Below are 26,381 nucleotides of genomic sequence, written 5' to 3'. Positions count from 1 at the left end.
GTGAGGGGAGGGGTGCTCAGTCATGTATGACGCCTGCCCCCAGACCCAGACCCTAAGTCAACATTTCGATAAGTCAAACACATTGCCGGGATCACGAAGCGCCAGAGAGGTGTGGACTGGGCAGACCCCGAGTCAACATTTCCAGCAGTCAAACACGGTTGCTGGATCTTGAAACGCCACAAAACAATGGAACATTATGGCGAAACCCCGTTTAATTTGAAATAGGTTTGGAAGTTAAAACTACTGCAGCGAACTAGGTCCATGAAAACAATTCTTAACGGCAATGTCAAAAAGTTTTATAAAAATACGATTTTTAAACAAAAATTATTTCATGATTTTTTTCACTCGAAGTATTATTTTATTATTTTGGAATAAAGAGCCTGTTATGTAATAGAAGTTGTAAGTCTCGGTCTCTCGCTTTTAAAATTCTAAATCTCGTAAGCCAGGGAGAGAAATATCAATTTTAGAGCCAAATTAATTGTTGCGAACATAATCCCGAGATTTCAAAATCATCGAGAATTCCCAAAATGCAACAATTATCAAAGATGTCAACGCTTTATTTTTATGTCTGGTTAATAATTAATGGTTCGGAAAAAAAATTGTCATACAGAGCTAAAATGTTAATTTTTAAAACAATTTTTTTTTTAAAATTGATCATCTGGCCACCATCTTAATAAACCAAAATGTTATTGTTTGGACAAAAGGTGAATAAATTGAGCGTCTGGTCACGTGACGGGCGGTAATCACGTGACGTAAATGTTTTATTCAAGATGTGAGGCGACCTTGACATTTACGGCAACCCTCTAAGTAAACGACGTTGTTTAACTTTTTTTTTTTACAAAACTGTGTCTTCTCGGACTTCCGCTAACGTAATTAGGCAACACACTCAGTTCTTCCGGTCGTTTAATAAGCCTTTCCAACGGGAGTCCAATTTGTCTGCTTTAGGATAATGTTTAGTATAGAGTTCCAATATTAGAGCCCAATAAGACAGACAGAGAGACAGAGAGACAGAGAGACAGACAGAGAGACAGACAGAGAGACAGACAGAGAGACAGACAGACAGAGAGACAGAGAGACAGAGAGACAGAGAGACAGAGAGACAGAGAGACAGAGAGACAGAGAGACAGAGAGACAGAGAGACAGAGAGACAGAGAGACAGAGAGACAGACAGACAGACAGACAGACAGACAGACAGACAGACAGACAGACAGGCAGGCAGGCAGGCAGGCAGGCAGGCAGGCAGGCAGGCAGGCAGGCAGGCAGGCAGACAGACAGACAGACAGACAGACAGACAGACAGACAGACAGACAGACAGACAGACAGACAGACAGACAGACAGACAGACAGACAGACAGACAGACAGACAGACAGACAGACGGATGGACGGGCGGGTGGACGGACGCACGGACTGGCTGACTGAGTATTAAATTACATATTTTGGAACTACGTGAGTCTATTAAAAGAAACAGAGAAATGTAATCCAAGTGTGTTATTTGATCTTAATGCCTTGGATCAGACTGAAAGAGGTTGGGTCATGTCTAGTTATATGGTACACCCTACTCCCCGCCCCCAATGTTACTCATCTAGCACAGGATACACCCCCTCCCCGCCCCCAATGTTACTGATACATCACGAGCTCCGTCGTCTGCTCTTTGTGTCTCTGGCATGCAAGGCCCTATCCATCAGTAACAAAACACCCATAATCCATTGGAATGTTCTAGAGGTTTATCCAACCCTTATTCAAACTGCAAGTTTCTTTATTATACAGTGAACAAAAAGACTGGAAGCAAAGTATATTTCCTAAAAATATCTCAATTAGTTAAATTAGAAAAAAAAAGTAGCGTTAAGTAAAATTCATAATTGAGATGATAATATTAATATCTAATAAACCTAAGCAAGTGTTTTATAAGTTTTTATTAAGTTTACGATGTATTTCTGTCTGTTTGTTTGATTATTTATTTGCTTTTTCGTGGATTTGTAGTAAGTTCTTTAATTCATATTAAATTTATTTCAAATGCAAAGTCTTCGGTGACAGTGCAAGAAAATTTCATTTAAAAACTAATTAAAAATGAGATTAATCATAAAAATTAAATTAAAATGTTGCAAAACTAAAGACAAATTAATTTTAAAGAAAGCACTTTTAAAAGTTTAAAAAAAAAATCTCTTCTATCGTTGTGTTCTTAGTGAAACACTTGTCAATTTTATGGGTAAACTTCAGGTATTAGTTGGAAGCAGAAATCTTTCAAGTCAGTTATATTTGTAAATATTTATCTTTGTTGTTTGCATTGAATTTTTAAATACTTTAGGTATTAAATATTCAGAAAATGCAAATCAATGTACGATTAATTAAATGCAACGTAAACATTTCAGATGTGTAGATTGAATCCGTAAGGTAATATTTATTACATATACAGACACACACCCATCAAAATAACGCTTGCAATTTATCGTCAACATACACATTAACACCTCACACACAGACACAATAACACACAAACACACAGAGACACAGAGACACAGACACACAGACATAAACATTAACACCTGACACACAGACACACAGACACACAGACACACAGACACACAGACACACAGACATACACCCATCGAAATAACGCTCGCCATTTACCATCAAGAGACACATTAACACCTCAATCACAAACACACAGACACACAGACATAAACATTAACACCTGACCAGCCTCTTAATGTCCTCTTCGAACTTTGCTGTTTTAACCCTTTTACTGCCGAGGCTACGATTGTTTTAACCCTTGATGGCCCAGTCTACGACTACAAGAGGGATTCCTCTGCACCGACTTCCATCAGGAATTGATTCGCTCTCCCCATTCCATCGCTCCCCAGGGAAATGGCGGAGAGACTTCGCTAGTTTTCAGAAAATAAAACAGTGATGTTGTGGAGGGGAGGGGGTTGTTTTCTAATTCACTTAGAGCTTGATGTAAACACCAGCAATGACGGGGGGCAGGGAGGGGGGGGGGGCGAGCATGGTGTTAAGTATTAAGGACATTTGGTTATGAGCTGTGTAGGATTTAAGTAAGGGAGACAATAGTCATTAGGACATGAGAGGTATGGAACTACGTGGAGGTTAAGAGTTACGTCATTGATTCTCGATTAAAACGTTTTCACTGTTGTGAGAACAGAAAGAGACTTACACGGAGATTACATGGACATTACATAGGGACGTTATATGGACATTCCACATGGAAATTCTTCATGGACATTACACATGGAGATAACACATGGGCATTATATGGACATTATCCATTGCCATTACAAATAATTTACATAGCCATTAAAAAGCCATTAAAGAAGTTGAACAAGAATTCTAATCAGATGTAAGAAATCTAATTACTTTTCTTACACAACACACACTAAAGTAATAAGCTGCTGTAAACAACGCAGCTAATGTTTACCATACATTTACTAGTTGACTTAAGTCAGACTCCGATGCCTTTTGGCCGGTAAAAATGCAGGAACCGCATCAGAATAATTCTCATAGAGATGGGCACTGGAACTCTTAACTTCTACAGAGATGGGTACTGGAACTCTAAACTTCCACAGATATGGGTACTGGAACTCTAAACTTCTACAGAGATGGGTACTGGAACTCTAAACTTCTACAGAGATGGGTACTGGAACTCTAAACTTCCACAGATATGGGTACTGGAACTCTAAACTTCTACAGAGATGGGTACTGGAACTCTAAACTTCCACAGATATGGGTACTGGAACTCTAAACTTCTACAGAGATGGGTACTGGAACTCTAAACTTCTACAGAGATGGGGACTGGAACTCTAAACTTCCACAGAGATGGGTACTGGAACTCTAAACTTCTACAGAGATGGGGACTGGAACTCTAAACTTCCACAGAGATGGGTACTGGAACTCTGCCACAAACTTCCACAGAGATGGGGACTGGAACTCTAAACTTCCACAGAGATGGGTACTGAACTCTAAACTTCCACAGAGATGGGTACTGGAACTCTAAACTTCCACAGAGATGGGTACTGGAACTCTAAACTTCCACAGAGATGGGTACTGGAACTCTAAACTTCTACAGAGATGGGTACTGGAACTCTAAACTTTCACAGAGATGGGGACTGGAACTCTAAACTTTCACAGAGATGGGTACTGGAACTCTAAACTTTTGCAGAGAGCAGAGATGGGTATTGGAGCTCTAAACTTCCACAGAGATGGGTACTGGAGCTCTAAACTTCCACAGAGATGGGTAATGGAACTCTAAACTTCCACAGAGATGGGTACTGGAGCTCTAAACTTTCACAGAGATGGGTACTGGAAGTCTAAACTTCCACAGAGATGGGTACTGGAACTCTAAACTTCCACAGAGATGGGTACTGAAACTCTAAACTTCCACAGAGATGGGTACTGGAACTCTAAACTTGTACAGAGATGGGTACTGGAGCTCTGCCACGCATTTCCAATGAAAACAAAATGGCGGGTATGTGGAGGGAACTTGGTCAAGAATTCAATATAAAGATGGAGAAACCAAATGGTTGGAAACCTCGGCTGAAATCTGGCCACCCGGACCCAAATACCGCCTGACTCGCTGGAAAATTGTGTTAAAAATGTTTTTCTGGCATCGAGCAGCCCTTAGAAAAACAAACACAAGTTGGGAAGAAGAAGTGGTTACTCTATCGAGCCGGCGATGACACTTTTTTGCCGGAAGACCGGCACGGTCCGGCCAATGGTGTTTTTCTCGGCAGACTAATTCACTGTGTGAATGAATTTGAAAACTCACAATCGTGAATGATGTGTTTGTGAGCGAACGTTCGCTGGAGGCTGTACCCGCAGATCAAAACATTGCTGCATCTTGGAAAATTTAATTAAGTTCAGCTGGATATTATGTGTACTAATAACTAGGCATGTTGATATTTTAGCGTGCTATGCACATTGCTGTTTTCGTGAATTAGACATAGTGATCATTTTTAGTACTAGGAAAATTGATATTTTTCTGTACATAAGAGACTGATATTTTTATTTGCCAGGTTTATTGATTTTTTAGTGATCTAATTTTTTATGTTCCAATCACATAGTAGAGAAACTTGAAGCAGTTTTCAGATTTTAGAGATTTTTAGCTGAACAGAATTAATTTTGTTACAATATTAAATTTAACATATAAAAATCAACGTCTATATTTTCCTCAAGATGCAATTCACAGAAGTGGTTTATTATTTTATTTATTGAAAGTCGTCTTCATTATACATTTGTATAAAAAGTAACTGACTTGGAGTGTTCGTATTGATGTGGTAGCACTTGAAGCTGATCTTATAAACTCGATACGTAGGCGATTGATTGTGGTGGTGGTTGGCAATTGAGTTATAGGGGACGAAATTTGTGTTGTTGGGGGGGGGGAGTAGATGGTCCGATGATATTTAATGAGGATATTTTCAATTTACCTGCTTTTTGGCCAGTTGTTGACTTCAATGTGTGTGACATGACTTAGATTCGGCTGTAGAGTACAGCATTTGTAAAATGATGTTCTGATCAAGTTGAGCTAGATTAGTATCGCTCCAGAGTTTATTCCAGGCATCTCTTCGCCCCCCCCCCCCCTTGCAGAAAGTTTACCGCCCCTCCCCCCCCCCCCCCCGAACGAAATGAAATTTATATACTTTTAACAGTGTTCGTCCTCCCCCCCCCACCCGAAGAAAGTCTACCGACCCCCCCCCCCCCCCGAAAAGTCCCCCCCCCCCCCCACCCCCGGAGAAAAAAGTCTGGATGAAACACTGTATCGCTCTCTTCCCAAACATCTTGTTTTCTGACCTCATGCCCTTACTACATACGAAAATATGTTGTCAATACATTAAGTTAGAAGTATGTGTTCAAGTAATATGTATTATGCTCATACAGTTATCGGCAGATCCAGACTAGATAGGGTTCCGTAAGTAGTGTATTAGATTGGACAGGAAAAAGTCGTCCCTAAATCATCGTAACTCTTTCTAGCAGTAGTTATTGCCCCTTAATGTTCGCTTCCCAAAGTATCAGACGGATAATGATCTCCCCGCTTACTACAGAATACTGTAAGACATCTTCAAGTGGACTGTTACATGTAGTGAACAAGGGGAGAGCACCACTATATTGTTAATGCCCCTTGTGAAGGGTGTGCACGATTACAAGACAGCCAGGACTACTGAGAGAGACTTATTTGTGATTTTAATAATTTAAAATATGGTATTGTGATGTTCGAATTTGTTGAAATATAATTAATTTTAGGGGGGGGGGGGGGAGGTCGCTTATTTTGGGTAAAGTTTGAAAAGAGTATAAAGTTGTTTTTAAGGATTACCTAGCCCGTAAAAGGCTGTATAAAGCTCCACCGTTCCCTATATTGTATGTTTCGAACCCTAACCCTTCTGGTCATATGACAGTGGACGACGCCCCTGTGATAGTTTAACCATTGATTCAAGTAGCACCGCCACTCCCCCTGTGCAGGACGCCCATTCAGCTAACTGCAAGTGTTTATGTAACGACGGGGAAACTTGTGGCGCCTCACCATACAGACCCGTGGAGCCTCTCCTCCTAATATTTCAACTAAACATGGGGCGTCCCCTGGCGATCCGCGGTCCACCATGAATACTATTGCGCCTACGTTCGTTTTAAAGAGCGCCCACACAAGGGATACACTGGGCTATTACACACATGGCAGGACTGGACAACCGGAACACCGGGGAAAATCCCCGTTGACCGGATATAACGTGTCTAGGCCTGTTCAGTGCTTTGATTTTTTTTAATAGAGCCATGAAAATTTTCTCTTTTTATTTTTTTACCGGCCATTCCTTGGATGTTTGTTGCAAAATGTTCAAGCACGTTTTTCTCTATTGTACGTTTGCAGTTGCGACAATGTAGGGTGTCGAAGTGTTCCTTAACTATATGGTTTGCCCGTGGTCCGAAGTACAAACAAGAGCAGAGCAGGCAATTGTTGAGTCGGTTTTCAATCGGTGTTTTTGGACGGGGTGGTGGCTGCTGACTCGTTGTCACCTTCAATGACTTTAGCTGCTTTTGATGTCCTCTCCGGTTCTGGGCTGTCCTCTTTCTTTCTCTTGGTTGTTGTTGTTTACACGATTGTTTACTGTTGTGAGATTTGAGGGCCGGAAGTTTCTTTCTGTTATGTCGAGATCTGGGTGGTGACTGCATATATGCTTGTTACTGGCTGTTGTGCTGCTTCGCCATGGTCAGTTGTTGGCGTCTTCTAGACAGTTACCTCAGATGTGTCGATAGTTGGGCTTTGGGGAACGGAAATGACTTTGTATATTGCGATCCCTGTTGTAATATGCGTTGTTGATTTTGAGGTTGATCGTGGTGCTGGTTTTGGGGTTGTCTGCTGCGGTGGTTTCAGGTGTGGTTGGTTGCACTGGTTTGTCTAGTGTTGCGTTGATGAGCAGTGTTGGCAGGCTTGTTTTCTGCCTGGAATGCTTTTAAAAATCAATTTCGGATAAAATAGGTGGATTACGACTGCTCAAGTAGTTTATTTGTTCTTTAGTTGTTTAGTGTTGGAAGAGATTCCCGCTAATACAAAACACAATTTAGTATTACGTGTAAATAATACTTTACTTATTTTTATAACAAGAAAACTTGAAGAAGAGAATGTTGTAGAATTGTCTACGTTTTATTTAAATATAAATAATATGAGTAAAGGCTAAAGTTTTTTACTATTATTTTTAATGAAACACATATTGTAATATTTTTTTAAATGTACAACATTACAACATAGTCTCGACACAGTTATTGAACTTAGTTAAAAATTAAAAGAACTATTTCTATTTAAGTAAACGAAAATTCAATTAATTTATTTTATTTTTGAGAAATTTTTATTAAGCTGCCTTCCTTGTTTGCAATTAAAGACTTGTAAAAGGGAAGTAATTAGCTTTTACTAATTTTAATACTACTCCACCAGGAGCCGCTGAAAAGCTCACGTTTAAACCAAGCGCGTATTGACCTATAGCCAGTGTGGGAATGTTTCCAGCAGTGGTCAGTAGATGGACCTCGATAGATACATAGGGGCAGTAGATGGACCTCGATAGATACATAGTGGACAGCAGAGTGTTAAGTCAGTAGATGGACCTCGATAGATACACAGTGGACAGCAGAGTGTTAAGTCAGTAGATGGACCTCGATAGATACATAGTGGGCAGTAGATGGACCTCGATAGATACATAGTGGGCAGTAGATGGACCTCGATAGATAAATAGTGGGCAGTAGATGGACCTCGATAGATACATAGTGGGCAGTAGATGGACCTCGATAGATAAATAGTGGGCAGTAGATGGACCTCAATAGATACATAGTGGGCAGTAGATGGACCTCGATAGATACATAGTGGGCAGTAGAGTGTTAAATGTCATAGATGGACCTCGATAGATACACAGTGGGCAGTAGAGTGTTAAATGTCATAGATGGACCTCGATAGATACACAGTAGTGTTAAATATCTGAAGATGTACCTGAGTTGAAGTTTGGCGCCATAAAAGAGACTTTCCTGACATGCTAAGACAATTCATCATCTTCCCCAGACAGAGACTATAGTAGGTGGTGTCGGCATTTCTCCTGGGCGTTCTGTGTTAACGATGGAGGGGGGGGGGGGAACCATTAACGTGTCATAGTCATTGTAGTATGAAGGTAACATATTTATTTTAATACATATCTGTGGTTAGTGGGGGAAAACTACACTCAGTTTACCGGACTGTGTGACGTCATACTTATTGACTCAGTTTACCGGACTGGGTGACGTCATACCAATTGACTCAGTTTACCGGACTGGGTGACGTCATACCAATTGACTCAGTTTACCGGACTGGGTGACGTCATTGAATCCACTACGCATCATCTCTCGAGCAGAACTTGTCAATTAATGCTGTTTCATCTAACCCTCTATTAGCTTTAAATATCATACATTAAACATCCAAAATGTAAACATTCTTTAACATCAATACCCCATCACAAGGGGGTAGATATCTAGACTTTTTACTTACAAGGTTCATCATAAGTTGTGTTTCTTGTATCGAATAGTATAGACACTTCTGTATGTAGCTTGAACTAAAATGTTCACATTCATCAATGCCTATGCCTTGTGCCAAAACGTATGTGTGTTGGACAACTTCTGAGTGTAGCTTGAATTAATATGTTCATACACAAACATATGATCCATCTGGCCCTCATGTGTATGTGTTGTCTCATATATACCAATATTAATTCACATTCGGTATCACCTTTATATGTGGCTAGTAAAATGTCTCATATGTTGTCTCATATATATCAATATTGTTTCATATTCGGTATCATCTTTGTATGTGGCTAGTAAAATATCTTTCATGCGATAAAGAATGTGTATTAATTTATTTTCTTTTAAAGATAACATAACCAACAATTCCACATATCATAACCACTCCACTATGTTTACACCAGTCTCACATATCACTCTCACCTCCGCTACATAAATCTGGCAACATAATGCTAAGATCTACATCTTCAAGAACATATTTCTCTCCCTTTGCTTTCAACTCTATCTAGTTTGCATCACGATGCACCCCCCCCCCACACTTTAAATAACAGAAAGAAACCGCCCGAGGCTGCGTTAGAATCCCATTTCTTGCACTTGGCGTAAACAGTAATGAAATTGTGGTTTTCTATTGAGGGAAGTCAGAACAGCGATTCTCCATCTTTTTTCCGGGGACGTTCTGATGTGATTTGTTAGGATACATTGAAATTTGATGAAGAGTTTTGAAAACGACATTTGTGAAAATAATAACAAGTTGATGGTGTTGTGTAATTTGGTTGTCAAATAAAAGCAGTTTTAACGACACATTAATGACGTTAGCATAATGATTAGTTTTGACGTTAGAGTTAACTTTAATATTCGGATTAGCTTAAAAGTTAAGGTTAACATAAGGATTATCTTTATATTTAAGATTTTCTCAAACGTTCGAATAAGTGAATGGACTATTGTTGATCTCGTATTTCGTGACAATATGTCACTATCCTCCCCCCCCCCCTCCCTCTTTTTCCACGTCCTATGTGCTAATTAAAATATTTGTAACTTCTGCAGCAAATCTTGCGAATGCAAAATATCTCTGTGTTGTTCATATGAAGTGTCTAAGATTACTTCTTAGTTTTGTGCTTTAGTTCATTTTTCTGGGAGGAATAATCCTAACGAAATTGAATCAGTTAATGAACACATTATATAGCTTCTTGAACCCCAACATAGATTAGCAGCTAACGTAAATTTAATTTTTTATTTATTTTCTTGCGACGCGAACCAGTCATCAATCGCCGTTGAGTGCTTGCTATATTTCTACTGCGTTTAAGAGAGCTGTGTTGATTCGACAATTTACAGCCAATCCGGGAGGCTTTGATATCAGCAGAGTAGAGAGACGACGTATAATTTGAACATTGGGTCGGTTGAAGTGTTGTGATCTGGAAGGTTTTACTACTACAGTGTTGGTGATGGTTCCATCATCCTACGACTTCAAGACATTATTTAAGCCGAAAGCTGGTTATACAAAAATTTAGACATTATCGTTCCCATACAATTTTTAAAAAACGATAGTAGATTTAGGATTATAATTATGGTCACTGACAGTGTTTCTTCCAGACTTTTTTCTCCGGGGGAGCACTTGAAATTTTCGGGGGGGGCGGTAGACTTTCTTCGGGGGGGGGGGGGGGCGGACACTGTTAAAAATATATATTTTCTATATACATTTTATAAATTTCATTTCGTTCGGGGGGGGGGGGGGGGAGGGCGGTAAAAAAATTTCGGGGGGGGGGGGGGGGGGGCTTCGCCTGGAAGAAACTCTGGTCACTGATAATGTCAGGTTAGGCTTAGATGTCTAAGGTTTAGTTACAAGAACAGTACAATTGTAGCAGATGAAGCAAGGGTCAGACAGACATCAGACAGACTTTAGACAGACTTTAAAAAGTGAGCTGTTGAACATGAACAGTGAAGTTTTCACACATGAAGCAAGGTCAGACAGATATAAGACAGACTCCAGACAGACTTTAGACATACATCAGACAGACACAAAACAGACTTTAAAAAGTGAGATGTTGAACGTGAACAGTAAAGTTGTCACAGATGGTTTGCCGAGGCCATGGGTCTGAGTGGGCAAATATTTAACCACGGTCGCCTCGGTGGGCAAGAAAAAACTAGATCGAATAAAAATACCAACTCTTGGAGAAGTGAAGATTTCTTTAAACATACGAGACCCAATCTTCAAACAGGTCTCCACTGGGCAAACGTGATGCCAAAATGTAACGGAAACCTGGATTGTGGGGAGGGGATGAGGGGTGGGGGGATTTCTCATAAGTGTTTTTAAAATATATTTCTGGAAGAAAGATACGAACCGAAAAAACGGTTGTTTTATTCGCCTTCACAAGCTTAACAAGTATGGCCTAGAAATTTAACTTGAGAACCAGGTGTTAGCGTGACATAGGGTCACAGCAAATGTGACTTGAGAACTCAGTGCTAATCTATCTTCAATCTACACATAGAGTTACCGCCCATGTATAGGTGTTACTGCCCATCTAGAATAGTCACCGGTTCGCAGACGAAATTGTCGGACTTGACCATGTCTACAGGCTTACCAGACGGATACGATTTGAAGTCAAAATCCCACAGCTATCAAACCCCTACCCCTCAAACTTCACACAACTCACCCCGCCCCCCCCCCCATGCTCACCCCTCATCCACCCTTCCCCAAACGTATACACACGATTATTTCTTGTCTTTGTTGCAACTCCCAATCCCCCGATTCTAAAAATAAACATCCCGATTGAAAACACGGATGTGACGATTTAAAGGAAATAGCGGAACGACTCCGCATGCGTGCGCATTCTCTCTCATCACGTGCCAGCAACACATACAATTAAACTCCTCTTTCTCCTTTACATAGGAAGAATCTGGTCTTGATCCTATTTATGTTTATGTCGAAAACTCCATACAGAGAAAATATCCCTCCCCACGAACACTAACTCCAGTCGAATGAAGCTTGAAGTTCATTATCAATAATTGCTTACCTCCCTGTATTTGCTAAGCGGCTGCCTATCTTAAAGCTAAGCTAATTTCGTTTGATTTTGATCCTATGCGTCTCGCAAATTACACATTATCATGGAAATTCTACAATTCTTTTTATATTTGAAAATGATAAAAATCATGAATGGAATGAAAAAGGGGAAACGAATAAAAATAAAAATCGGCCTAATGTGGACATATACAATATTTATCATGCATGAATTGTCAGTTTTTGGCCAGATATTCTGACGGGGAAGCCAGGGATGGCAAGGGAAGTGCATTTACGTCTCTTACAAATATTTGGCCAACGGAAGTGGGCGTCCGACAAAAGTGTGTTTTTTCCCGACACGACGACAGACACACCGACACACTTTACCGACTGTAGAATGTCTGTGTCTGCTACAGAAATAGTTCGCCTAATGTCTGTGTCTGCTATAGACATAGTTTGCCTAATGTCTGTGTCTGCTATCGGAAATGTTCGCCTAATGTCTGTGTCTGCTCGGTATTTTGGCCGACAATATACTGAAGCTTCATCAGCCAGACATACAGCTATATATTCTTACAAATATCAATACACCAACACCGTGCTAAACTCGAATTCCCTCCAAAACTACCAAAATTTACAAGTATTGTCAAATTTTTCACTCAGTTTTATTCGTTTCTCTGGTCTACTATTTTTATCAACCCTATCTCTATCTTTGGTTGTTCGCGATATAGATCTAATGTAGAACAATCACAGTAAAACTGACTTCAAAATTCCAGTTTCTTTACAATCTACTTACAAATTGTGTCCCAAATACCCTAACGCAATCCTATTTCATTCGTCCTAGTTGGATAGAAAGGAAAATAATTGCTCCACGGACCCCCGCAACCCGTGCTCAGGGCAGACGATAACGTCTGTTTCATAGAATCTACTGCTCGTCGTATGAAGATGCGATGTAAGCTGTAATGATCTCGTCGTTTCTCGCGTCTACGAGGCGGGACGTTGGTTGATGAGGTGTAGGGGGCGGCGTACCATTACTTTTGGCCCGAATCATCGGAACGTCGTTACCCTGATAGACCGCCGACCGACGGCTAGTAATTGGGTGTAGGGGATAGATTGATGACAGGCCAGGGGCCGTTTGACCGGAAGTTGAGGAGAGTTTACAGATGAAGTGATTTGACCGGAAGTTGAGATAAGGAGGTTGCAGTCTAGCCGGTTTGTCCAAGAGATGAGTTAAGCAGGTTGCAGTCTAGCCGGTTTGACCGGAACTTGAGTTAAGGAGGTTGCAGTCTAGCCGGTTCGACCGGAAGTTGATATAAGGATGTTGCAGTCTAGCCGGTTTGACAGGAACTTGAGTTAAGAAGGTTGCAGTCTAGCGGCTTTGACCTGAAGTTATGGCAGATTATATAAGAAATTAGTTGACCGGAAACTGATTATGGAGAGTTTACGTAAGAACTGAGTTGCCCGTAAATTGAATATAGAAAGGATACACAAGAACTCTTTATGTTAAATATAGGAAAGTTACATCAGATCAATTGTCTGAAGTTTGAGTTTACATACCAAACGTTTATACCGGAAGACCAGGAAAAAGGGAACAAAGTATACATTTTCCCACAACTTGAGTAAAAAAAAATGGCATAGCATTTTGCAGACTTGACTGACAAGTGAGTAGAGGGTTTTTTCTAAAGTCCTATTCGTCTAGAAGTTGAGTACACAAGGTTACAGGTCAAAGACCTTTAACATGATGTGGAGTGGAGGTTATTTACGTTTTTACACATTTAGACTTATCGTGGAAACAGATTTATCTGCCCTCTAACATTGAAGGTTAACTTGTACCCAAAGGTCAAATACAAATGTTAGATACGCCATCTCAAAAGGGACAACCAAACGTCAATCAATCGGCTTAAAATGGACAAAACCGGTTGACTAAAGCTCAGCTTGAAGTACTTAGCTCAACGTGAACCACACACATCTTAAGTTAAGTTCAAGTTGAGCTGAATTTATCTGGCGTTAAGCTCATGAGCTGAACTCATCTAGCGTTAAGCTCAAGTTGAGCTGAGCTCATCTAGCGTTAAGCTTAAGTTGAGCTAACCTCATCTAGCGTTAAGATCATGAGCTGAATTCTTTCATCTAGCGTTAAGCTCATGAGCTGAACTCATCTAAAGTTAAGCTCAAATTGAGCTAAACTCATCTAGCGTTAAGCTTAAGTTGAGCTAACCTCATCTAGCGTTAAGCTCATGAGCTGAATTCTTTAATCTAGCGTTAAGCTCATGAGCTGAACTCATCTAACGTTAAGCTCAAATTGAGCTAAACTCATCTAGCGTTAAGCTCAAGTTGCGCTGAATTCATTCATCTAGCGTTAAGCTCCAGTTGAGCTGAGCTCATCTAGCGTTAAGCTCACGCCAACAGTTTCATATCACGGAGCTCTCATAATGCGTGTGATCTTTGATTGACAGGTGAGGCGGTGACGGTGAACGCTGATTTAAGCCTGCGGTCGATGGGGCCCATCTCAGAGCTGGATATGGTAGGTTTAGCAGGTTTATGTGGTAGGTTGTAGGAGATGGATATGGTAGGTTTAACAGGTTTATACGGTAGGTTTTGGGAGATGGATATGGTAGGTTTAGCTGGTTCATAGGGTAGGTTGTGGGAGGTGGATATGGTAGGTTTAGCAGGTTTATAGGGTAGGTTGTGGGAGATGGATATGGTAGGTTTAGCAGGTTTATACGGTAGGTTGTGGGAGCTGGGTATGGTTGGTTTTAGCCGGTTCATAGGGTAGTGTGTGGGTTCAACCTGAGCTTGATATAGTAGGTTTTAGCAGGATGATATGGTAGGTTTTAGCATTTTCATAAGGGTAGGTTGTTGGAGCTGGATATGGTAGGTTGTTGTAGATGGATATCGTAGGTAGCTGGATAGGGTAAGTTGCAGCAGATAGATGTGCTAGGCTGTTTGTGATATATATGGTAGGTTTTGTAATAAATTTAGAAGTTGATATATTCAATAACTACAATACCAAAAAGCTTCTGTCCTGCGTAAAAAAAGTTGTGAAAACGTTTAAGCGTAGGTTAAGACAAATCATTTTCATGTACATCGAGCTCAAGCTAAGTGTATAATCAATTAGTGCGTCTAATTACCCTAAACAGTTTAATTGTTCTGTTAAACCCGATGGCTGGTTGCACTAATTGACCCTTCGTGTCTGTAGATCTACACACTCGACTGCTACTTCCGGCAGAGATGGATCGACCAACGACTGGCCATGAACGTGTCCCTGGAGAATCTGACCCTCGGCATCAAGATTCTAGAGCGGATTTGGCACCCAGACACGGTCTTCTACAACGGACAGAAGAGCTACCTGCACGCCATTACGTCACACAACCGGTTCCTTAGAATAGGTGCTAATGGAACCGTGTTGTTTTCTCAAAGGTAGGAATCATCTGCAGATATTTAAAACATAGTTGAATATCGTGGTCATACGGTAGAGCTCACGACTACTAACTCGAAAATATCGAGTTCCAATCATGTTTGAATCAGTAAGATATACCCAGGACAACCCAGTCTTAAGGATTACCTGACATGTATATCCTCTCTTAAACGGAAGCAACAGAAACAGGGAAGCTCTACTTCATCTGCCCTCATGAAAGTCAGTTCCGTATTAATACATTTCGTTTGCTTTTTACATAGTTTTACTGCCTCGAAAATAAGAGAATTGTTGTGTACGTTAAATATATTTGCCTTGTTGCTAATGTTTCAAATTAATTTTAGATTCTATGTAACAGTTTTGTATACAGTTTCACGATTCATTTATAAATTGTGTCAATGTATACTCCAATTTTCTAAACAATTGTTTTCTAGCTCAATTTTCACTGAAACAAAAACCATTAAACAAAAACAAAAACCTTGATTTAACCTGACGTTAAAATGTGTATTTCTGTAGGCTGACCATTCAAGCAACTTGCAGGATGCACCTGGAGAACTTTCCAATGGATATCCAACACTGTCCTCTGCTCTTTGGAAGTTGTAAGACTTGGTTACCTGTGTTGTGTGTGGTTACCTGTGGTGTGTTTGGTTAGCTATGTTGTGTTTGGTTACCTTTGTTGTGTTAGGTTACCTGTGTTGTGTTTGGTTACCTGTTTTGTTTGGTAACCTGTGTTGTGTGTGGTTACCTGTGTTGTGTTTGGCTACCTGTGTTGTGTTTGGCTACCTGTGTTGTGTTTGGTTACCTGTGTTGTGTTTGTTTACCTGTTTTGTGTTATAAAGTTGTAATAGTTATATTTTTTTATGTTATAAGTCTATAGAAGTAGAAAAGTATGTAAAGAAGTATTTCAATTAAGAGTTCTGATTGTCCCTGATCTGCCTGTAGCCCATTAACCCCCATGTATTTACACAGTCGCTTACTCCACTGATGACGTAGTCTACAAGTGGCGCTATGGTCAGAAAGGTTCCATAGAACTGGCACCGGACCTACGTCTGTCACAGTTTGACCTGGTGGGTTTCCCCCTCACCAACTACACGGGCATGATCAAGGGAGGTAAAGCACTTTTTTTTATACTACTCTACACCAGACCGTAAATCGACAACTTTTGAAGTATTAGACAAAGAAAAATAAAATCACTTGAGTACAAAATATACTAAAACAAATCAGACCTATGGTAGATTGAGACCGACATGCTATTTAAGAATTTGTAAATGCGCGCCAACACGACCATTCCACCAACCGCCGTCAACCATTTCTCATGTTGCTGTTGGCCGTTGTTGTAGACACAGCGCCCCCTGCTGATGCGGAGGGTAAATACACCAAGATAAGATAACCCACACACAATTATTGATTTTATTCCCGGCTTAGCATAATTGCCCGAGCCCCTGTTTGTTGGCCGGCGAGGGGAAGAAATTTTTGAGGGCAGATCCGGAATATTCTCCGCCCGCTGCCGACATTGTCTTGGATCCCCGAATCAAATGTCATACTCAAATGTCATACTTCCGGTAATGTCATTGATTTAGGCCAGATCCATAAATTGGAGTGCGTGTTTTGTGTATGTAATCCAGCGTACCAAACAGACTTTGAATTGTACAAACAATAATATGATTGGCGAGATGAACTGGTAGGGAATCAAATAATTACCGGTAATCTTAAACGACTGACCCAGGATTTGCCGTACAATTTTTGAAAAAGGTTGCAATAGAAATTATAGTTAATTATACCAGTATAACATACAACTCATTATGCTGGTACAACTTACAAAAAGTTTGCCATTATCGACACAACAAACTAAATACTTTGTCGTTCGGTGTGTGTGGAAATAGAAGAAACAGACAAATAACAGTCAAAACACACAGACACCAACAATAGAAACAGACCAATAACGGTCAAAACACAGACACCAACAAAAGAAAAGGACCAATAATAGTCAAAACACATAGACACCAACAAAAGAAACAGACCAATAACAGTCAAAACACATAGACACCAACAAAAGAAACAGACCAATAACAGTCAAAACACACAGACACCAACAAAAGAAACAGACCAATAACAGTCAAAACACAGACACCAACAAAAGAAACAGACCAATCCACATAAAGACCAACAAAAATAAACATAAAAAAATTCAAACACAACATACGAGTAACAAAAAAAAACACAGTCATAAATACCAAAATAAACATACACATAAACATACAAATACCAAATGAAAATACAAACACCAACAAAACATACAGAAACCAAATGTAAGATACACATTCTAGCAGGAAACGTTTAACTGTCGGACCCCACAAGAAAATAAACCCTCCACCCACTAGTTTAGTGTTTAGTACATAAAGTTGGCGAGATAAAAACGTGGTTGAGTTTTATTTAGAGAGAGATGACAGCAAAGATATCTTTGAAGATGGGAAGACAAGATTTAAGTACTCGGGACCAGGGGAGCTTACCGCAATGGTTCAGCCAAAGTTCGGTAATCCAGGGTTGTTTAGGAAGCTATATGTCAATACAGTAACATATACATATATTATTGCCTGAAGTTAAAGATGGTTAAATATTGACGGTGTTTTCCTATCTGTGTAAAGATAAATCATTTATTCCCCATACATATGACGTATTGGTCTGGGCACTACTGTAATAATTCGTCAATTTTACAAGATGGCTTCGGTTACATAAATTTAAAAAAATACAAACTTCCAGAGTAGAAAATAATATTGAATTTTGGATCGATTGCAAAAAGCCACCATTAAAATGTTGTTCGTAACATCCCATACAAGGCTTGACGTATGTTACGTTACCATTAGCCCAGACACTGGCAAGACGATAAGATCCTTTTTCAACTGGGATGTGTTATTTGAATTTTTTACCAGATGTACTAGCTGTTTTTCCCGGATGAAAGTCACGGGTTAAGTCGACTGTGTTTCTTTTAAAATATATTTATAAAACTATACCCGGCGAAAAAAATTTTTTTTTTAATTTACAAAAAAATTACAAATGTTACACAAATTATTTTTTAATTTGTTTCAACTAGAATACGTTTAAAACGCCATTGTCGGACAACATTGTCATAATCCGACGGGCACAGAAATTATTCCAACTTTCCTAAAACTCCCGACTCAAGGAAAACTTCCCGGCATTCCCGATCGATGATCGAGACAGATTGTGTAAGGCTATCCGGTAATCGAAACCCTTGACCACCGGAGAAAATTCCCCGACTGAAGCGGGTGTGGCTGGTTCGATTCTTTCCCGCTGGCCACGTTTATCCCCGACCCGTCACTTAAGCCGTTCACTTTAGGGGGCGCTGCGATTCTTCTTCCGTCGAATCTCATGTCGTCTGACTGACACAGGCAAAAGTTGACTGGCACTTGACTGCATTGAACGAAACAAAATAAATAGATAACGAAACATGTCGCTTTTTGAGATACTGCGTTCAAATTCAAAGTACGTAACTCCTTCGGTTGTAATAGCGGTCCATAATGAATTATATATATATATATATATATATATATATATATATATATATATATATATATATATATATATATATATATATATATATATATATATATATATATATATGTATGTATATATATATATATGTATATATATATATATATATATATATATATATTGGTATATATATATATATATATATATATATATATATATATATATATATATATATATATATATATATATATATATATATATATATATATATATATATATATATATTGGTATATATGTAAACCATATTATCCAAATACTTACAAAACGTGTACTGTAAAATGTGTTTATGTTTTTTTTTTACAAGTTGTTGAAAATATCGTTAGCGATTTCCGATTACTAACGCCAAAAATCAAAGATATAATTGTGTGTCTAGACCAAAGCTAAACACACAAGATGCCATTAAACCATTTTTTTTTAAATCGATTGCCGTGAAATCCATTACCAGCTAAAGATGTGTATTTTAGCAAGCAATGACGTCCAGTGTTCTGATTTTACGCCGGTCAGCTTTTAAACGCCTGTCTCGAGTCGGCTGTTTTGTCTTGGGTGCTCCATTGTCGGGGCTCTTCTCTCAGCAGACGATTGTCTCAACACTCCGCGCGCTTTCCATGCCTTGAAAAGATAACTTGCGGGGACGTCCACGACCGGAAGAGTAGCGCCCCTTTTGGGGTTTCCCAGCTGGGAGATGTGATGAACAGGGGGATAACTCGGCCCGGATTTATGGTGGCTCGTGCTCCAGACTTGATGACACGCTAAATTGTCATCCTAAACCGGAAATAAACAGCGTGTGATAGTGGCGGGAAAAAAGTGCAGTTGGGTAAAAAATTGTACATCATTATAGGGGAAAACCAGGAAAAAATATTAAAGAATATTAAGATTATATAGGGCCTTCCTACGGAGGAAAACTAGTAGGATTTCCATAATTTAACGATAAAACATTTTTACGCATATTTTGTTTTGAAAGTTCTATACGAATGAAGTGCAAAGAGCGGATTAATTCAATAAAAACCAAACTAAAAATAGAAAGCTTGATAAAGATAAATGGCAGTTTGATTTTTAGAAAGAAATTTTGTATGGGCTTGACCCTGTAGGCTACATTGCACTAATGAAATTAACATATCTTAACAACCCGTCAACAGTTTGCACCAATTAAATTAACATATCTTCACCATCTGTCAACTGCTAGAATCTCAATAGATTGAATTTTTTTAAAAATCTGTTTCTGTACCTGTACCTCGCCTGGTCAACGACTAACATGCAATACAATAATAACTTTAATAACACCACTCCAATGCTGGCCTTTGATGCTTACATCATAAGCTTTCAATTTGGTAGGGTGAGAGATTTTCCTTACCATATAACAGCGTTACTATGTAAACGAAAATGTTTTTGGTCCTAATTTTGGTTCGATCTAGATTTGTCCAGCAAACCCCTCATTAAATTTGGCCCGATAAGTTGATGTAATTTTAGAGAAATGTTTGTTTATATAGTCTCATTAGAATTTTATTTTGTGTGTGTCATTGTTTATTCCAGAGTTAGTCTTAGAGTTTATTCAATCGTTTTTCTGTTTGAGCTTTTTTTTTCATTTTCAAACATATTCATTCAAACATTATGCAATTTATATTAACAATATTTTATTTGAAAAGGGGAGCAACAGAAAATGATGTGCAAAATGTTGAAACTTAAAATTAGATTTAAATTTCGAGCACCCCATTCACGTCATATCAAGTCTCAAGAAATAAATTAAACTTTTAAAAAAATCTTAAGCTTGAGGAAAACATGGGTCAGGAAAATCAATCAGATATAAATAAATAATTTTCCCGGGAGCCGATGCGATCGAAGGTGTCAGGATGAAGCTGCTGTGCCGGACATATTTTACCATCTGTGTCTAATAGAAAGTGGTGTTACAAACGGGCTGCGGCTGGCAGATTCCACAAGACGATAAACGGACGACATAAAGAATGGTTTTCGACCCATAAATGTCGGTTGGGGTCTGGTCCGGCGAGACTAGAGCTCATCGATTTTGCCAATCAAAAATGGAGCAAACACAGCAGTTTTAGCATTTGTTTTCATTTGTATTGATCTTTGTCAATCCCCGTTAAGCCTAGACCGCGGGGGTGGACTATACAACAGTAAGTCAAACTTAGTCCAACAAAATGGGGCGAGTATGTATGAGGTTAAGTCATGGAACCTATTCACCATTCATACAGCAACCACTTTAGAAGGAACAAGTATAGGCATAGCAGTGGCACTAAGCCTATATCTGCCTTTACTATTGTAATTTTTCTTGACCCTTACGAACATGAGTTAAAATAAAGCAGATATTTAACCACAATTTGTATCCTGGCTACCCAGCTGTTCTTTAGTCTAAGGCGATAACATTCTTACTTGATGTTGGAGAACGTCTTTCGACGCCAAATTTCTTTTCATAACCATAGCTTCACCGACAGAGTTCTAAGTCAGAAAGCTTTACAATATATTGTACAGAATATTTACAAATTTGTTAGAACTAAAGTTTAAACTCTAAATTATTATATAATTTCTTTACTATTGTCAAGACGAACTTATGTCCCTTTTGTCTCCAGCCATGCACTCTGTTCTTTGTGTGACGTTCAAGTTAAGCCGTCATGCCGGCTACTTCCTGATCAACCTTTACCTCCCCTGTTGCTTGCTAGTTGTCCTCTCTTGGGTCTCGTTCTGGATCAACAGGGAGGCAACTGCTGATAGGATCGCTCTAGGTGAGTACTGGCCCGTGGTCTAGAGGTACAGCACGTGCTTGCTAGAGAGATGTCTTGAGCTAGGTTTCTGGGGCTACTAGAGTATGTAAGATGTCTGACTGTACCAAGTATAGATGTACCAATATCTAGTGGTACAGATGTCTAGCTGTACCAATGTCCAACTGTACTATCTGTACCAATGTCTAGTGGTCCAATATCTACCAATGTCCAGCTGTACTCATGCCTGACTGTACCAATGTCCAGCTGTACAAAGGTCTAGATGTTCTAATATTTATCTGTACGAATGTCCATCTGTACCAATGTCCAGCTGTACTCGTGCCTGACTGTACCAACGCCTAAAGTGTGTACCGCTCAATGAACAAACCTCTCCAACGTACCAGGTTCCATGACGGCCTTGACCATGACCATCCTGGGCATCGAAAACAAAAGCCAGCTGCCCAAAGTCTCCTACATCACCGCCCTGGACGTCTACGTGGCGCTCTGCTTCGTCTTCGTCATCGCCACAACGCTGGAGTTCGCCGTGGTCCACTACTTCACCAAGTACGGCACGGGCGAGCCTCTCATGCTATCAAGTGATGACGACAGTTCCACCGACGAGGTAAAAAAAACACAGAAATTTAATAAAAAAGAAATCTTGCATGAACGAGTTAATGAGAAGTTAATTTTTGCCCGTTGACAGTGATAGATTAACGGGCGTGGAGATTATTTTGTGTGTGTACCCAATGACTCCGTAGGAGTTGTTTTTATAGGGGAGGGTTATGAAATATTAACAGCGCGCGTGTTTTACGTGTGCTCGCGATTTGACAAGTGTTTTAGCCCCGAGGGGTTGAGTGAGCGGGGATGAAAGGGACGCAAGTTGTAAATGGTTGGCGTGGAGGAGTGTTCGCCCCTTAAAATAAACACAGCTTTTCAACGAGTTCGCATCTAGGGGGACCATTTCGGATACATTTATTTTCTATATATAGATTTGCTTGGGCTAGAGGCACGCCCACCTATAGGGGCCCCATCTATCAATGGCCTAATCCTCGTGGCCAAACACAAAAAAAATGTTAGGTTTTTAAGTATTTAAAAGCATTAGAACCAGCAGATTATAAAATTTTAAAGCATGGTTAAAAGTTATAATTTTAAGGGCTTAAGATTAAGTATTCGTTAGCTTCTAGATTTATGATTGTTATTTCACTGTTGTTTTAGTGAAACGGTTAATTAGTCGCATATTTAAGATTGTGTCCACAGACCCAAGTATGAGCTAGGAATTATCGCCCTTGTTCACACCATTAAGTAATGTATCCACATCCACACCCCTACTGCAGATGTTTCTTCAACACCCCCCCCCCCCCCACACACACACACACACATATTCTTAGGATATTAATTTTGAAGGGCACTAGCAAGGTAACTGTAGTAGGTAAAATAAAACAACAGTTACTTCTTTTTTTATTCCAGCCATTTGTTTAAATTTTTATTTGTCGCGTTTTAAAGAATCGGTTTTTTTTTTAAATTCTACTATATGCTAAATGACAAGGAGTAATATTTAATTCTGTGGCATTCTAACGGGATGATCTTCTAAATTAATTTATTACTGGTTGGAAAAAATTCGCGGTGTCTTATTAGATTCTTGTATTTATATTTATAGTATAGTACACCTAATTATCTGACTCATCAAATTGATTTAATTAAATACATAATAAGCTCGACAATTCTATATGATTTCACGATGCAGAAATAAGCTCATTAACTGTTTTAATGTAATTAATATATCTTTTAATAAGATTATAACGCGATATATGAGTACATCCATTTAATGTATGTAATTAATTAAGCAGGTATCTCATTAAATTCTAGCTATCTGATGACATTAATTTATGCAATTAATTAAGTTGGTATCTCATTACATGTAATTAATTAAGTAGGTATCTCATTACATTCTAGCTGTCTGACGACAACACACCAGTGGATTCATTAACAATGCAAAACGGGAAGTTCAAGGTTCAAAATTATCCCTGGCCACCAAACCAAGTCAATGTCAAGGTCGGGATACTTGCCAAGTTGTGCCACTGTTTGACCAGGTAATATTTGGGCAGGTAGTGTTGGCAAGGTAATGTTTTGCCCAGGTAATATTTGGCCAGTACTGTTGGCCAGGTAATGTTTTGGACAAGTAACATTTGCCAGATAAAGTTTTTGGCCAGGTAATGTTTGGCCTGGTAATGTTTGGCCAGGTAATGTTTTGTCCAGGTAATGTTTTGGGCGAGTAACATTTGGCCAGATAAAGTTTTGGCCAGGTAATGTTGGGACACTCACCAAGCTCTGTCTTGTTTAGGTAAAGTTTAGCTAGTATGCGAAAGTTGCCAAATAGTGCCACAACCTGACCAGACAGTTTGCTATAGTGAGGTTGTATTCTCCCAACTTATAAATAGCTCACCAATATACAACAAATAAACACTCGTACATTGATTTTGGAGCTATTCATCTATATTTTACAACCTGTCGCGCTCGATGGTTAATACTATTGATGTTTAGATATTGAGGTGCACTTGTTCCAATTAGGGAAAATAAAGGCATTCTGGGCATAGAAGTGACCAAACTATCTCTTATTTGCCGTAGTTGCAGGAGTCGATGAACTCTATTTCACCTGTTCTATTCGGAAAAAGCTTTATCGCCTAGCCAGTTGCAATAACAATATTTTTTGCAAGGACTCGTCCATAAATGACCTCACTTGCATAGAGCGGGGCGGTTGTTTTAATTTTGTGACTGGAAGGGGGCGGGGCTTAAAATGTGTAGGCCTGAATAGGTCTTAAATATCAAAATCATAATGTTCAAATTTTCTGATGGAGTAAATTAATGACAACTTGTATGGGGATAGGTCTGGCGATTTGATCGTCGTCTGACGATAGAGGGTGGGTGGGTGGAGCGGGGGGGGGGGGGGGGGGTTAGTACAAATTTCGGCAAAAGTGCATGAAGCCATTTATAAATTACTCAAAATTGGTATGTCAGATTTTTTCAGATTGTCGAACGATTAATTTCTCTCTTTCTTTACAGGACAAAAAGCAGACGAGTTCGTCCAAAAGGGAAGCTATCGGTGTTTAGCAATAGCGTCAGCCAAGTGGATAAAGCTGCAAGAGTTCTTTTTCCTTTGACTTTTACGGTGTTGAATGTAGTGTACTGTGTAGCGTACTGTGTATGGGCTTTTTCAGAATAAACCATGTATTAAAACATGTTTTTTGTTGCGTGATGCTTAGACTATTTAATAAATCTGCTCTGAGTAATGGTTTTATAATATTTCTATTACTAGGGTCTAATAAAAACTTTGTATTTGTATACGGACAATTTATAATGATTTCTTTTTAGAAGCATTGAAATCTGACGATAAGTTGACTTATGAATACTAGACCCTATATTTTTTTTAAGGTTAAAACAATACTATAAGAAATATATCAATGATCCAATTAAAGAATAGCAGTGTAGTGTATACTGCACTCCCTCTCCCTTTCATCAAACCCACGTTCTTGCTTGAATTGGCTGTTTTTACGGACTAATTTTTTAGAAGGTTGCAAAAAATTGACCACAGGTCTCTGAATTGTTGAGTGGAGGGGTGATCTGATGTACAGTATGAGACGAGATGGCTGACCTGAATATTGACTTCTGAGCTCGAGACTATGGGTTATATGAGATAACTCAGCGATTTTAAGTTGGTGGGTGAAAAATATATTGATTGGCACTCCCATTAAAAGGCCACAAAAAGCAGCTGTCATGTATGAGAAATCACTGGATAATCAACAACGAATACACACCGCTATATTTTTTTCTTTCTTTCTCTGTTATCTGGTTATGATTATATGGTGTCTGGTGGTGATTATATGGTGTCTGGTGGTGATATATGGTGTCTGGTGGTGATTATATGGTGTCTGGTGGTGATTATATGGTGTCTGGTGGTGATTATATGGTGTCTGGTGGTGATTATATAGTGTCTGGTGGTGATTATATGGTGTCTGGTGATTATATGGTGTCTGGTTGTGATTATATGGTGTCTGGTGGTGATTATATGGTGTATGGTGGTGATTATATGGTGTCTGGTGGTGATTATATGGTGTCTGGTGGTGATTATATGGTGTCTGGTGGTGATTATGTGGTGTCTGGTGGTGATTATATGGTGTCTGGTGATTATATGGTGTCTGGTTGTGATTATATGGTGTCTGGTGGTGATTATATGGTGTTTCGTGGTGATTATATGGTGTCAGGTGGTGATTATATGGTGTCTGGTGGTGATTATATGGTGTCTGGTGGTGATTATATGGTGTCTGGTGATTATATGGTGTCTGGTGGTGATTTTATGGTGTCTGGTGGTGATTACATGGTGTCTGGTGGTGATTATATGGTATCTGGTGGTGATTATATGGTGTCTGGTGGTGATTATATGGTGTCTGGTGATTATATGGTGTCTGGTGGTGATTATATGGTGTCTGGTGGTGATTATATGGTGTCTGGTGGTGATTATATGGTGTCTGGTGATTATATGGTGTCTGGTGGTGATTTTATTGTGTCTGGTGGTGATTACATGGTGTCTGGTGGTGATTATATGGTGTCTGGTGGTGATTATATGGTGTCTGGTGGTGATTATATGGTGTCTGGTGGTGATTATATGGT

At 39.3% G+C, this 26,381-nt stretch overlaps 1 protein-coding gene across 1 annotated transcript in view; it reads left to right on the top strand.

Annotated features, from left to right (window-relative positions):
- Window positions 1–24,936, top strand: part of LOC131938309 (gamma-aminobutyric acid receptor alpha-like) — a 34,625-nt gene extending 9,689 nt beyond the window's left edge. Inside the window, exons 3-10 of the mRNA XM_059296315.1 lie at window positions 14,477–14,544; window positions 15,220–15,440; window positions 15,952–16,034; window positions 16,405–16,545; window positions 21,588–21,740; window positions 22,121–22,338; window positions 23,670–23,806; window positions 24,777–24,936. Of these exons, the coding sequence (XP_059152298.1) occupies window positions 14,477–14,544; window positions 15,220–15,440; window positions 15,952–16,034; window positions 16,405–16,545; window positions 21,588–21,740; window positions 22,121–22,338; window positions 23,670–23,806; window positions 24,777–24,936 (1,181 nt within the window). The remainder of the gene's footprint in view (window positions 1–14,476; window positions 14,545–15,219; window positions 15,441–15,951; window positions 16,035–16,404; window positions 16,546–21,587; window positions 21,741–22,120; window positions 22,339–23,669; window positions 23,807–24,776) is intronic.
- The last annotated feature ends 1,445 nt before the right edge of the window (window positions 24,937–26,381 follow it).

This window comes from Physella acuta, unplaced genomic scaffold (genome assembly GCF_028476545.2).
Source record: "Physella acuta isolate Inbredline_101_S28 unplaced genomic scaffold, ASM2847654v3 ptg000017l, whole genome shotgun sequence".
In the NCBI taxonomy this organism is placed as follows: domain Eukaryota; kingdom Metazoa; phylum Mollusca; class Gastropoda; family Physidae; genus Physella; species Physella acuta.
The sequence above is the reverse complement of the archived record's forward strand: the minus strand, read 5'-3'. Positions and strand labels throughout refer to the sequence as shown.